The 11,356-nt window shown below is 60.6% G+C and overlaps 1 protein-coding gene across 1 annotated transcript; it reads left to right on the top strand.

Moving 5' to 3' along the window:
- The first annotated feature begins 10,496 nt into the window (after positions 1 to 10,496).
- LOC130706326 (melanoma-associated antigen 8-like) lies at positions 10,497 to 11,356 on the top strand. The gene is given in 2 exon segments (XM_057537716.1): positions 10,497 to 10,685; positions 10,687 to 11,356. Coding segments are annotated over 2 exon segments (786 nt in total). The 5' UTR covers positions 10,497 to 10,569.

Below are 11,356 nucleotides of genomic sequence, written 5' to 3'. Positions count from 1 at the left end.
GGCTGAGAGGGGTGTGGGGAGGTGCGGTGACTTGGGCCTTGTGGGGTCCCCTGTGTTCTGGGACGGGGAGCCCCTGGGTGCACACTCAGGGCACGCACCTCACCTTGACTCCTGGCGCTGCCTGGGTCTCCTCTGCTCTGTGGCCTGAGGACACGTGCCTCAGACCTGGGCCTTCGCCTCCCGGTTCCTGGAGCCCCTGTAAGAGGAATGGAGGGCGCACCTCGGGTGTAGATTGTGCCACAGCCCTGGGCCCCTCGGTGCTGGCAGGAGGGGTGGGCCGGACTCTGTGAGGTTCCCACTGTCCTGGCGTGGGTGGCCCCCTGTGTGCTCACTCAGGGCAGGGCCTCCCCTTCCCCCTGGCAGGGCCTGGGCCCTCTGTCTGCTGTCCTGAGGCAAAATTCTCAAGACACATTCCCTGCACTGAAAAGAAGGGCGTGAGGACCTCCACATCTGGCCATGGTGCCCAGGGGCTAACAGGGCTCACAAGGGACAACCAAACGCCGTGGGGTCCATCTGTGCTGGGACGATGGGCGGTCGGCTCAGTCTCCACCTTGACACCCTGCAGGGCCTGGGACAGCTCCCTCTGCTGACTGTGACCCATCTCCTTCAGCCAAGGCCTCACCTCCATAAGACGCCAGAAGAGGAAGTGAGGGGCAATGTACCCACCTATTCTGGGACACCCACGGGTGACAAAGGGGGCAGGGCCGGCTGGGCTCCAAGTACTCTGTGTGAGGAGGGGTCTCCCCAGTGCTCACGATGCCCCCTGCCAGGGCCTGAGGCCAGTCCCATGGAGCAAGGCCCCCTGGCCGAGACCAGCCGTCTGGATGAGGAGGCTGGCGTGCGGGCCCCACGGGGGTTTCCAGGGCTGGCAGGAGGGATTCCTGTGGGCCCCCTCTTTGTGGTGAGGGTGTGGTCCCCTCACCCCTCCCTCAGGGTCCTCACCTTGACTGCTCGCAGGACCTGGGATTCTCCCCTCCCCCCAGGAGAGACCCCGCCCCTTACACCCCCTCGCCAGCGTCTCTGAGACCCGGATGTCAGGAAGTGCTGCCCATGCTCATCCCGCCCTATGGCCTCCCAGGGCCCACTCTGTTCTGGGGCCTAGCTTCCCCTCAGTCCTCCCTCAGGGCCCTCACCTTGACTCCTCGCAGGACCTGGGATTCTCTCCCGAGCCCACCAGACACCCCGCCCTTTACACCCCCTCCCCAGCCTCTCTGAGACCCCGGCCCTTACACCCCCTCCCCAGCCTCTCTGAGACCCAGATGTTAGGAGGTGCTGCACGTGCTCAACCCGCCCTATGGCCTCCCAGGACCCACTCTGTTCTGGGGTCCATGTTCCCCTCAGTCCTCCCTCAGTGCCCTCACCTTGACTCCTCGCAGGACCTGGGATCCTCTCCCGTGCCCACCAGACACCCCGGCCCTTACACCCCCTCCCCAGCCTCTCTGAGTACCCGCCCCTTACACCCCCTCCCCAGCATCTCTGAGACCCCGCCCCTTACACCCCCTCCCCAGCGTCTCTGAGACCCGGATGTCAGGAAGTGCTGCCCGTGCTCATCCCGCCCTGTGGCCTCCCAGGGCACACTCTGTTCTGGGGTCCATGTTCCCCTCAGTCCTCCCTCAGGGCCCTCACCTTGACTCCTTGCAGGACCTGGGATTCTCCCCTCCCCCCAGCAGAGACCCCGCCCCTTATACCCCCTCCCCAGCGTCTCTGAGATCCGGATGTCAGGAAGTGCTGCCCGTGTTAATCCCGCCCTATGGCCTCCCAGGGCCCACTCGGTTCTGGGGTCCATGTTCCCCTCAGTCCTCCCTCAGGGCCCTCACCTTGACTCCACGCAGGACCTGGGATTCTCTCCTGTGCCTGCCTGAGACCCCACCCCTTCCACAACCTCCCCAGCCTCTCTGAGTCCCCGCCCCTTACACTCCCTCCCCAGCGTCTCTGAGACCCGGATGTCAGGAGGTGCTGCACGTGCTCATCCCGCCCTGTGGCCTCCCAGGCCCCACTCTGTTCTGGGGTCCATGTTCCCCTCAGCCCTCCCTCAGGGCCCTCACCTTGACTCCTTGCAGGACCTGGGATTCTCTCCCGTGCCCACCAGGCACCCCGGCCCTTACACCCCCTCCGCAGCCTCTCTGAGACCCGGATGTCAGGAGGTGCTGCACGTGCTCATCCCGCCCTGTGGCCTCCCAGGGCCCACTCTGTTCTGGGGCCCATGTTCCCCTCAGTCCTCCCTCAGGGCTCTCACCTTGACTCCACGCAGGACCTGGGATTCTCTCCGGTGCCCACCAGACACCCCACCCCTTACACCCCCTCCCCAGGCTCCTTGAGTCTCCGCCCCTTACACCCCCTCCCCAGCCTCTCTGAGGCCGGGCCCCTTACACCCCCTCCCCAGCGTCTCTGAGACCCGGATGTCAGAAAGTGCTGCCCGTGCTCATCCCACCCTATGGCCTCCAACGGCCAATTCTCTTCTGGGGTCCAGGTTCCCCTCAGTCCTCCCTCAGGGCCCTCACCTTGACTCCTTGCAGGACCTGGGATTCTCCCCTCCCCCCAGCAGAGACCCCGCCCCTTATACACCCTCCCCAGCGTCTCTGAGACCCGGATGTCAGGAGGTGCTGCACTTGCTCATCCCGCCCTGTGGCCTCCCAGGGCCCACTCTGTTCTGGGGTCCATGTTCCCCTCAGTCCTCCTTCAGAGCCCTCACCTTGACTCCTCGCAGGACCTGGGATTCTCTCCTGTGCCGCCTGAGACCCCACCCCTTATGCCCCCTACCCAGCCTCTCTGAGTCCCGCCCCTTACACCCCCTCCCCAGCGACTCTGAGACCTGGATGTCAAGAAGTGCTGCACGTGCTATTCCCGCCCTGTGGCCTCCAAAGGCCAAGTCTGTTCTGGGGCCTAGCTTCCCCTCAGTCCTCCCTCAGGGCCCTCACCTTGACTCCTTGCAGGACCTGGGATTCTCCCCTCCGCCCAGCAGAGACCCCGCCCCTTATACCCCCTCCCCAGCGTCTCTGAGACCCGGATGTCAGGAAGTGCTGCCCGGATGTCAGGAAGTGCTGCCCGTGTTAATCCCGCCCTATGGCCTCCCAGGGCCCACTCGGTTCTGGGGTCCATGTTCCCCTCAGTCCTCCCTCAGGGCCCTCACCTTGACTCCACGCAGGACCTGGGATTCTCTCCTGTGCCCGCCTGAGACCCCACCCCTTATGCCCCCTACCCAGCCTCTCTGAGTCACCGCCCCTTTCACCCCCTCCCCAGCGTCTCTGAGACCCGGATGTCAGGAGGTGCTGCACGTGCTCATCCCGCCCTATGGCCTCCCAGGGCCCACTCTGTTCTGGGGTCCATGTTCCCCTCAGTCCTCCCTCAGGGCCCTCACCTTGACTCCATGCAGGACCTGGGATTCTCTCCAGTGCCCACCAGACACCCCGCCCTTTACACCCCCTCCCCAGCCTCTCTGAGACCCCACCCCTTACACCCCGTCCCCAGCCTCTCTGAGACCCCACCCCTTACACCCCCTCCCCAGCCTCTCTGAGACCCCGGCCCTTACACCCCCTCCCCCGCCTCTCTGAGGCCCGGATGTCAGGAAGTGCTGCTAGTGCTCATCCCGCCCTATGGCCTCCCAGGGCCCACTGTGTTCTGGGGTCCATGTTCCCCTCAGCCCTCCCTCAGGGCCCTCACCTTGACTCCTTGCAGGACCTGGGATTCTCTCCTGTGCCTGCCTGAGACCCCACCCCTTCCACAACCTCCCCAGCCTCTCTGAGTCCCCGCCCCTTACACTCCCTCCCCAGCGTCTCTGAGACCCGGATGTCAGGAGGTGCTGCATGTGCTCATCCCGCCCTGTGGCCTCCCAGGGCCCACTCTGTTCTGGGGTCCATGTTCCCCTCAGCCCTCCCTCAGGGCCCTCACCTTGACTCCTTGCAGGACCTGGGATTCTCTCCTGTGCCCGCCTGAGACCCCACCCCTTATGCCCTCTCCCCAGCCTCTCTGAGACCCCGCCCCTTACACTCCCTTCCCAGCGTCTCTGAGACCTGGATGTCAAGAAGTGCTGCACGTGCTCTTCCCGCCCTATGGCCTCCCAGGGCCCACTCTGTTCTGGGTCCTAGCTTCCCCTCAGTCCTCCCTCAGGGCCCTCACCTTGACTCCTCGCAGGACCTGGGATTCTCTCCCGTGCCCACCAGACACCCCGGCCCTTACACCCCCTCCCCAGCCTCTCTGAGACCCGGATGTCAGGAGGTGCTGCACGTGCTCATCCCGCCCTGTGGCCTCCCAGGGCACACTCTGTTCTGGGGTCCATGTTCCCCTCAGTCCTCCCTCAGGGCCCTCACCTTGACTCCTTGCAGGACCTGGGATTCTCCCCTCCCCCCAGCAGAGACCCCGCCCCTTATACCCCCTCCCCAGCGTCTCTGAGACCCGGATGTCAGGAAGTGCTGCCCGGATGTCAGGAAGTGCTGCCCGTGTTAATCCCGCCCTATGGCCTCCCAGGGCCCACTCGGTTCTGGGATCCATGTTCCCCTCAGTCCTCCCTCAGGGCCCTCACCTTGACTCCACGCAGGACCTGGGATTCTCTCCTGTGCCCGCCTGAGACCCCACCCCTTATGCCCCCTACCCAGCCTCTCTGAGTCACCGCCCCTTTCACCCCCTCCCCAGCGTCTCTGAGACCCGGATGTCAGGAGGTGCTGCACGTGCTCATCCCGCCCTATGGCCTCCCAGGGCCCACTCTGTTCTGGGGTCCATGTTCCCCTCAATCCTCCCTCAGGGCCCTCACCTTGACTCCATGCAGGACCTGGGATTCTCTCCTGTGCCCACCAGACACCCCGCCCTTTACACCCCCTCCCCAGCCTCTCTGAGACCCCACCCCTTACACCCCGTCCCCAGCCTCTCTGAGACCCCGCCCCTTACACGCCCTCCCCAGCCTCTCTGAGACCCCGGCCCTTACACCCCCTCCCCCGCCTCTCTGAGGCCCGGATGTCAGGAAGTGCTGCTAGTGCTCATCCCGCCCTATGGCCTCCCAGGGCCCACTCTGTTCTGGGGTCCATGTTCCCCTCAGCCCTCCCTCAGGGCCCTCACCTTGACTCCTTGCAGGACCTGGGATTCTCTCCTGTGCCCGCCTGAGACCCCACCCCTTATGCCCTCTCCCCAGCCTCTCTGAGACCCCGCCCCTTACACTCCCTTCCCAGCGTCTCTGAGACCCGGATGTCAAGAAGTGCTGCACGTGCTCTTCCCGCCCTATGGCCTCCCAGGGCCCACTCTGTTCTGGGTCCTAGCTTCCCCTCAGTCCTCCCTCAGGGCCCTCACCTTGACTCCACGCAGGACCTGGGATTCTCTCCCGTGCCCACCAGACACCCCGGCCCTTACACCCCCTCCCCAGCCTCTCTGAGACCCGGATGTCAGGAGGTGCTGCACGTGCTCATCCCGCCCTGTGGCCTCCCAGGGCCCACTCTGTTCTGGGGTCCATGTTCCCCTCAGTCCTCCCTCAGGGCTCTCACCTTGACTCCACGCAGGACCTGGGATTCTCTCCGGTGCCCACCAGACACCCCACCCCTTACACCCCCTCCCCAGGCTCCTTGAGTCTCTGCCCCTTACACCCCCTCCCCAGCCTCTCTGAGGCCGGGCCCCTTACACCCCCTCCCCAGCGTCTCTGAGACCCGGATGTCAGGAAGTGCTGCCCGTGCTCATCCCACCCTATGGCCTCCAACGGCCAATTCTCTTCTGGGGTCCAGGTTCCCCTCAGTCCTCCCTCAGGGCCCTCACCTTGACTCCTTGCAGGACCTGGGATTCTCCCCTCCCCCCAGCAGAGACCCCGCCCCTTATACCCCCTCCCCAGCGTCTCTGAGACCCGGATGTCAGGAAGTGCTGCCCGGATGCCAGGAAGTGCTGCCTGTGTTAATCCCGCCCTATGGCCTCCCAGGGCCCACTCGGTTCTGGGGTCCATGTTCCCCTCAGTCCTCCCTCAGGGCCCTCACCTTGACTCCACGCAGGACCTGGGATTCTCTCCCGTGCCCACCAGACACCCCGCCACTTACACCCCCTCCCCAGTCTCTCTGAGACCCCGCCCCTTACACTCCCTCCCCAGCGTCTCTAAGACCCGGATGTCAGGAAGTGCTGCACGTGCTCATCCCTCCCTATGGCCTCCCAGGGCCCACTCTGTTCTGCGGCCTAGCTTCCCCTCAGTCCTCCCTCAATGCTCTCACCATGACTCCACGCAGGACCTGGGATTCTCTCCCGGGCCCACCAGACACCCCGCCACTTACACCCCCTCCCCAGCCTCTCTGAGACCCCGCCCCTTACACCCCCTCCCCAGCGTCTCTAAGACCCGGATGTCAGGAGGTGCTGCACGTGCTCATCCCACCCTATGGCCTCCCTGGGCCCACACTGTTCTGGGATCCATGTTCCCCTCAGTCTTCCCTCAGGGCCCTCACCTTGACTCCTTGCAGGACCTGGAATTCTCTCCTGTGCCCCCCTGAGACCCCACCCCTTATGCCCTCTCCGTAGCCTCACTGAGACCCCGCCCCTTACACCCCCTCCCCAGCGTCTCTGAGACCCGGATGTCAGGAAGTGCTGCACGTCCTCATCCCGCCCTGTGGCCTCACAGGGCCCACACTGTTCTGGGGTCCATGTTCCCCTCAGTCCTCCCTCAGGGCTCTCACCTTGACTCCTTTCAGGACCTGGGATTCTCTCCTGTGCCCGCCTGAGACCCCACCCCTTACACCCCCTCTCCAGCCTCTCAGAATCCCCGCCCCTTACACCCCCTCCCCAGCCTCTCAGAATCTCCCCCCCTTACACCCCCTCCCCAGCCTCTCTGAGACCCCGCCCCTTACACCCCCTCCCCAGCCTCTCTGAGACCCCGCCCCTTACACCCCTTCCCCAGCCTTTCTGAGTCCAGGATGTCAGGTAGTGCTGCAAGAGCTCATCTCACACTTTGGCCTTCCAGGGCCGACTTTGTTCTGGGGTCCAGGGTCCCGTTAGTCTTCCCTCAGGGTCCTCCGTTTCTGTCCTGCTAGGCCCTAGGCTTCTCTTCTGCCCACCTGAGGCGCCACCCCTCACCACAAGTCCCCAGTCTCTGTGGGACCCGGATGTTGAAGTCCGGACGTGTGCTCATGCCGCCCTAGGGCCTCCCAGGGCTGAAGGCAGGGACAACCCACCTTCCAACCGTGATCTGGGTCCCAGGAGCCCCGCAGTCCTCCCGCTGCTCCTCACTTTGGCTCCCCTCAGGAGCCAAGGTGAGAGAACATTTTATTTCCGTCTATATCTATATATCTGTTTTCTATCTATATATCTATATCTATATAGATATATTTTATATCTACATATAGATAGATATAGTTTCTTTCATTCTCCCTCCTATAGTTTTCTAGGATTTATCATGGGAACAGAAGACAGAAGCTCAAAACTGACTGTCATCTTGGCAGATAAAGTTATAGCACTAATTCTGTAAATCTATAAACAAGGAGGATCGACATGGTCGCCGTATACCGTTTCCCATCATTGGGTATGCTATGCTGCTTTTTTATTTAGGAACCCTTGAACCTGAGTCTTCCAGTAAACTTGTATAATGTCTCCATAAAGACCTCGTCTACATATTTGTTAGGCGTCTTCTTAGGTAACTTTTAAAATTTATTGCCGTTTTAAAATGAGGCATTTTCTAATACATGTTCTAAATAGTTATTGCTCTTGCACGGCAAGGCTCTTGATTTGGCGGTGGTGACCTTCCATCCTCTATTTTTCTGAAATCCCTTATTCATTTGAGTATTCCATGGGCACCTTCCTTTGAATTTGCGAGATAGTTGATCATGTGGTAACACGAAATACTAGTTCTTTTCCGTTTACGTATTTCTTCTTTATTTTGAAATTCATAGCTCTGGCTCCCTATTGCAGTGCAGTTTCAAAAATTAGAGGTGATAAAATATTTCTAAGACTTGTCCCTCACAAGAATGCTTCTAATATTTCACATTACTGTATGTTTAAATATGTGTGGATATATGTATGCATACATACACAAGCGTATATATATATATATGCTGTATGTTTATATATGTGTATGTACGTATGGGGTGTGTGTGTGTGTATATATATATATATGTGTGTGTATATATATATATATATATAGTTTCTGTACATATGGTTATTTTAAGTTGCTGATTTCTTAAATTCAAATGCATTTTTCACAACACTGCCTTGTACTTCCTCCCCCATGCTTAACGGTTTGGATATCATGTATCCTTTTGCTTTGCATATCCCTCATCTACTTTTTGGGGATACAGATGGTTTTACTACTTCTGTCATGTGCCCTTCCTGCATGCTTCCTCTACGTTTACTGTACATTTGTTTGAACAATGACATTTTCCCTCGTAATTTTCATATTTCCAACTGTGGCCTTTTCTTTACAGCTTCGAGAAGTCCCTTTAAAATTTCTTGAAAAGCTGGTTTCATGGTGCTGCCCTCCTTTAGTTGTGCTTTTCTGCAGAACTTTTGATCACGCCTTCACATGTGAACAGCAGGCTTTCGGGGTAGAGCGTTCTTGGGTGTAGGGTTTTTCCTTTCAGCGTTTTTGAAATATGGTGCCCCTCCCTTTGGCCTGCAGCATTTCTGCTGAGAAGGCAGCTGATGGCCTAATGGAATTTCCCTTGTCAGTAACTTATTGCTTTTCCCTTGATGCTTTAATATTCCCTCTTTATCTTTAATTTTGGCCATTTGAATTACAGTGGGTCTGGATGTGGTCCTCTGTGGGTTGATCCTGCTTGGGACTCTGGCTGCTTCCTGGACCTGGACGTCTGTTTCCTTTCCCAGGATAGGCAACTTTTCAGCTATTTCATATTCCATTATGTTCTCTGACCCTTCCTCTCTCTCTTCTCCTTCTGGGACCCCTATAATGCAACTGTTAGTGTGTTGGATGTTGTCTCAGAGGTCTCTTAAACTGTCCTCATTTTTTAAAATTCTTTTTTCTTTTATCTGTTCAGCTTGAGTGATTTCCACTACTCTGCCTTCCAGCTGGGTGACGTGTTCCTCGGCATCATCTAATATGCTCTTGGTACCTTCTAGTGTATTTTTCATTTCAGCTCTTGTATTCTTCAGCTCTGTATGGCTCTTTGTTATATTTTCTAACACTTTGTTAAGCGTCTCGCTGTGTTCATCCATTCTTCTCCCAAATTCTCTCAGCATGGGGGGGCGCCCGGCTTGCAGGGCCCAGAGCGGAACGCCAGCAGGTGGTGGGTGGGGGAGGGTGTATGGGGGGATGTAGTGGGGGAGGGTGCGGGGAGGAGCCGCCTGGCCACGAGGGGCGTAAGTGATGCTGAGAGGGGCAGGCGCTGGGGCTGCTGTGATCCGGTGGAGGCTGTTGGCCATGGCAGATGGATTTGTGGGGGTCCAGGGAGGGGCTCTGGCCCCCTGCATGAGGCATCGAGAAGCTCCAGGTCGCACTGGAGGCCATAGGGCGCGATGAGCGCTTGCAGTACTTCCTGACATCCTGGCCGCGGAGAGACTGGGGAGCGGGTATAAGGGGCGGTGTCTCAGGTGGGCGGAGGGAAGGATCCCAGGTCCTGCGTGGAATCAAGGTGAGGGCCCTGAGGGAGGACTGAGGGGAGCCCACAGAAACCCATCCGTGTGGTCAGCCCTGGGCAACAGCGGGGCGGGATGACCCCAGGCAGCATTTCCTGACATCCGGGTCCCAGAGAGAGTGCGGATTTGGGGTAAGGGGCAGGGCTTCAGGTGGGCAAAGGGGGGTATCCGAGGTCCTGCCGGGCGTCAAGGTGAGGACCCTGTGGGAGGACAGAGGGGACCTCAGAGGAGCTCGCCCATGCTGTCAGCCCTGGGAGGTCCCGGGCAGGGCTGACTTGACGTTGCAGGCTCTCACCTCTGCCACGTGGTTGGGGATGGAGGCGTCTAAGGATGCGAGGACCTTGGTCTGAGGGGAAACATCAGGTCAGCAGAGGGAGGAGTCCCAGGATCTGCCGGGGTCAAGGTGTGGACCCCGGGAGAGGACTGAGGAGAGCCCAATCCCCGGAACAATGGGGGGCCCACAGAGTCCGGCCCACCCCTCCTACCAGCACCGAGGGGCCCAGGGCTGTGGCACAACCTACACCCGAGGTGCGCCCTCCATTCCCCTTACAGGGGCTCCAGGAACCGGGAGGCGAAGGCCCAGGTCTGAGGCACATGTCCTCAGGCCACAGAGCAGAGGAGGCCCAGGCAGCGCCAGGAGTCAAGGTGAGGTGTGTGCCCTGAGTGTGCACCCAGGGGCTCCCCGTCCCAGAACACAGGGGACCCCACAAGGCCCAAGTCACCGCACCTCCCCACAGCCCTCTCAGTCCCGGTCGGCACCTGGGGCTGTGCTGGCTGCACCCTGAGGGGCCACCTCGCTTCCTTCTTCAGGTTGGCAGGGAACAGGCCGCCCAGGAGGAGCGCCCCTGTGATGCCCGAGGGAACCCCTCCAGGCGAGCCCTGTAAGTGGCCTTTGTCAGAGCTGCCCAGGGTGCGTTTCTCCGCCGAGGCCGCTCACACCCCCTCTCTCCCCCAGGTCCGTGGTCCCCACCTGTCACCCCTGCCCAGACTCCCGTCGGCGGCCCGACCCCAGTCATCAGGGCCCTGGTCGAGATGAGCGAGCTGCGCCAGCCTGAGGCTGACCTTCAGGCCCCAGTCCAGGCCCAGGGCCCCGTGGAGGCGCAGGTGTTCGGGGCTGCGGGCGAGGAGGCCGCCTCCCCCTCGTCCTCCTCCTCCCCCGTCGCCCCCCTCCTTCTCCGCCTATGCCGAGTCCTTGCCCCAGGAGGCACTTACTGTGCTGATGGCTGACCTGGTGGCGTTCCTGCTCCTCAAGTATCGCACCAAGGAGCCGATCTGCAAGGCGGAGATGCTGAATATGGTCCTCGGTGACCATCGGGACCACTTCCCCGTGGTCTTCAGCCAAGCTTGCGAGTGCATGCAGCTGGTGTTTGGTGTGGACGTGAAGGAGGTGGACCCCCGCGAGTGCACGTACGTCCTGGTCCCCACCCTGGGCCTCACCTGTGATGCAGTGCTGAGCGATGGGCAGAGCATGCCCAAGGCCGGCCTCCTGGTGATGGTCCTGTGCCTGATCGCCCTGTACTGTGAACGCGCCCCTGAGGAGGAGATCTGGGAAGCACTTAGCGTGATGGGGGTGTATGCAGGGAGGGAGCACTCCATCTACGGGGAGCCCAGGGAGCTCCTCACCAAAGTGTGGGTGCAGGAGGGCTACCTGGAATACTGGCAGGTGCCCCACAGCGACCCCGCCCGCTACGAGTTCCTGTGGGGTCCCCGGGCCTACGCGGAGACCAGCAAGTGGCAGGTCCTGGAGCATCTGCTCAGGGTCAATACCTTGGATCCCACGTCTGCGGAGGGTGTGAGCGATGAGGAAGAGGGGGCCTGA

Source organism: Balaenoptera acutorostrata, chromosome X (genome assembly GCF_949987535.1).
Source record: "Balaenoptera acutorostrata chromosome X, mBalAcu1.1, whole genome shotgun sequence".
Classification (NCBI taxonomy): domain Eukaryota; kingdom Metazoa; phylum Chordata; class Mammalia; order Artiodactyla; family Balaenopteridae; genus Balaenoptera; species Balaenoptera acutorostrata.
This window is presented reverse-complemented; position numbering and strand designations above follow the sequence as displayed.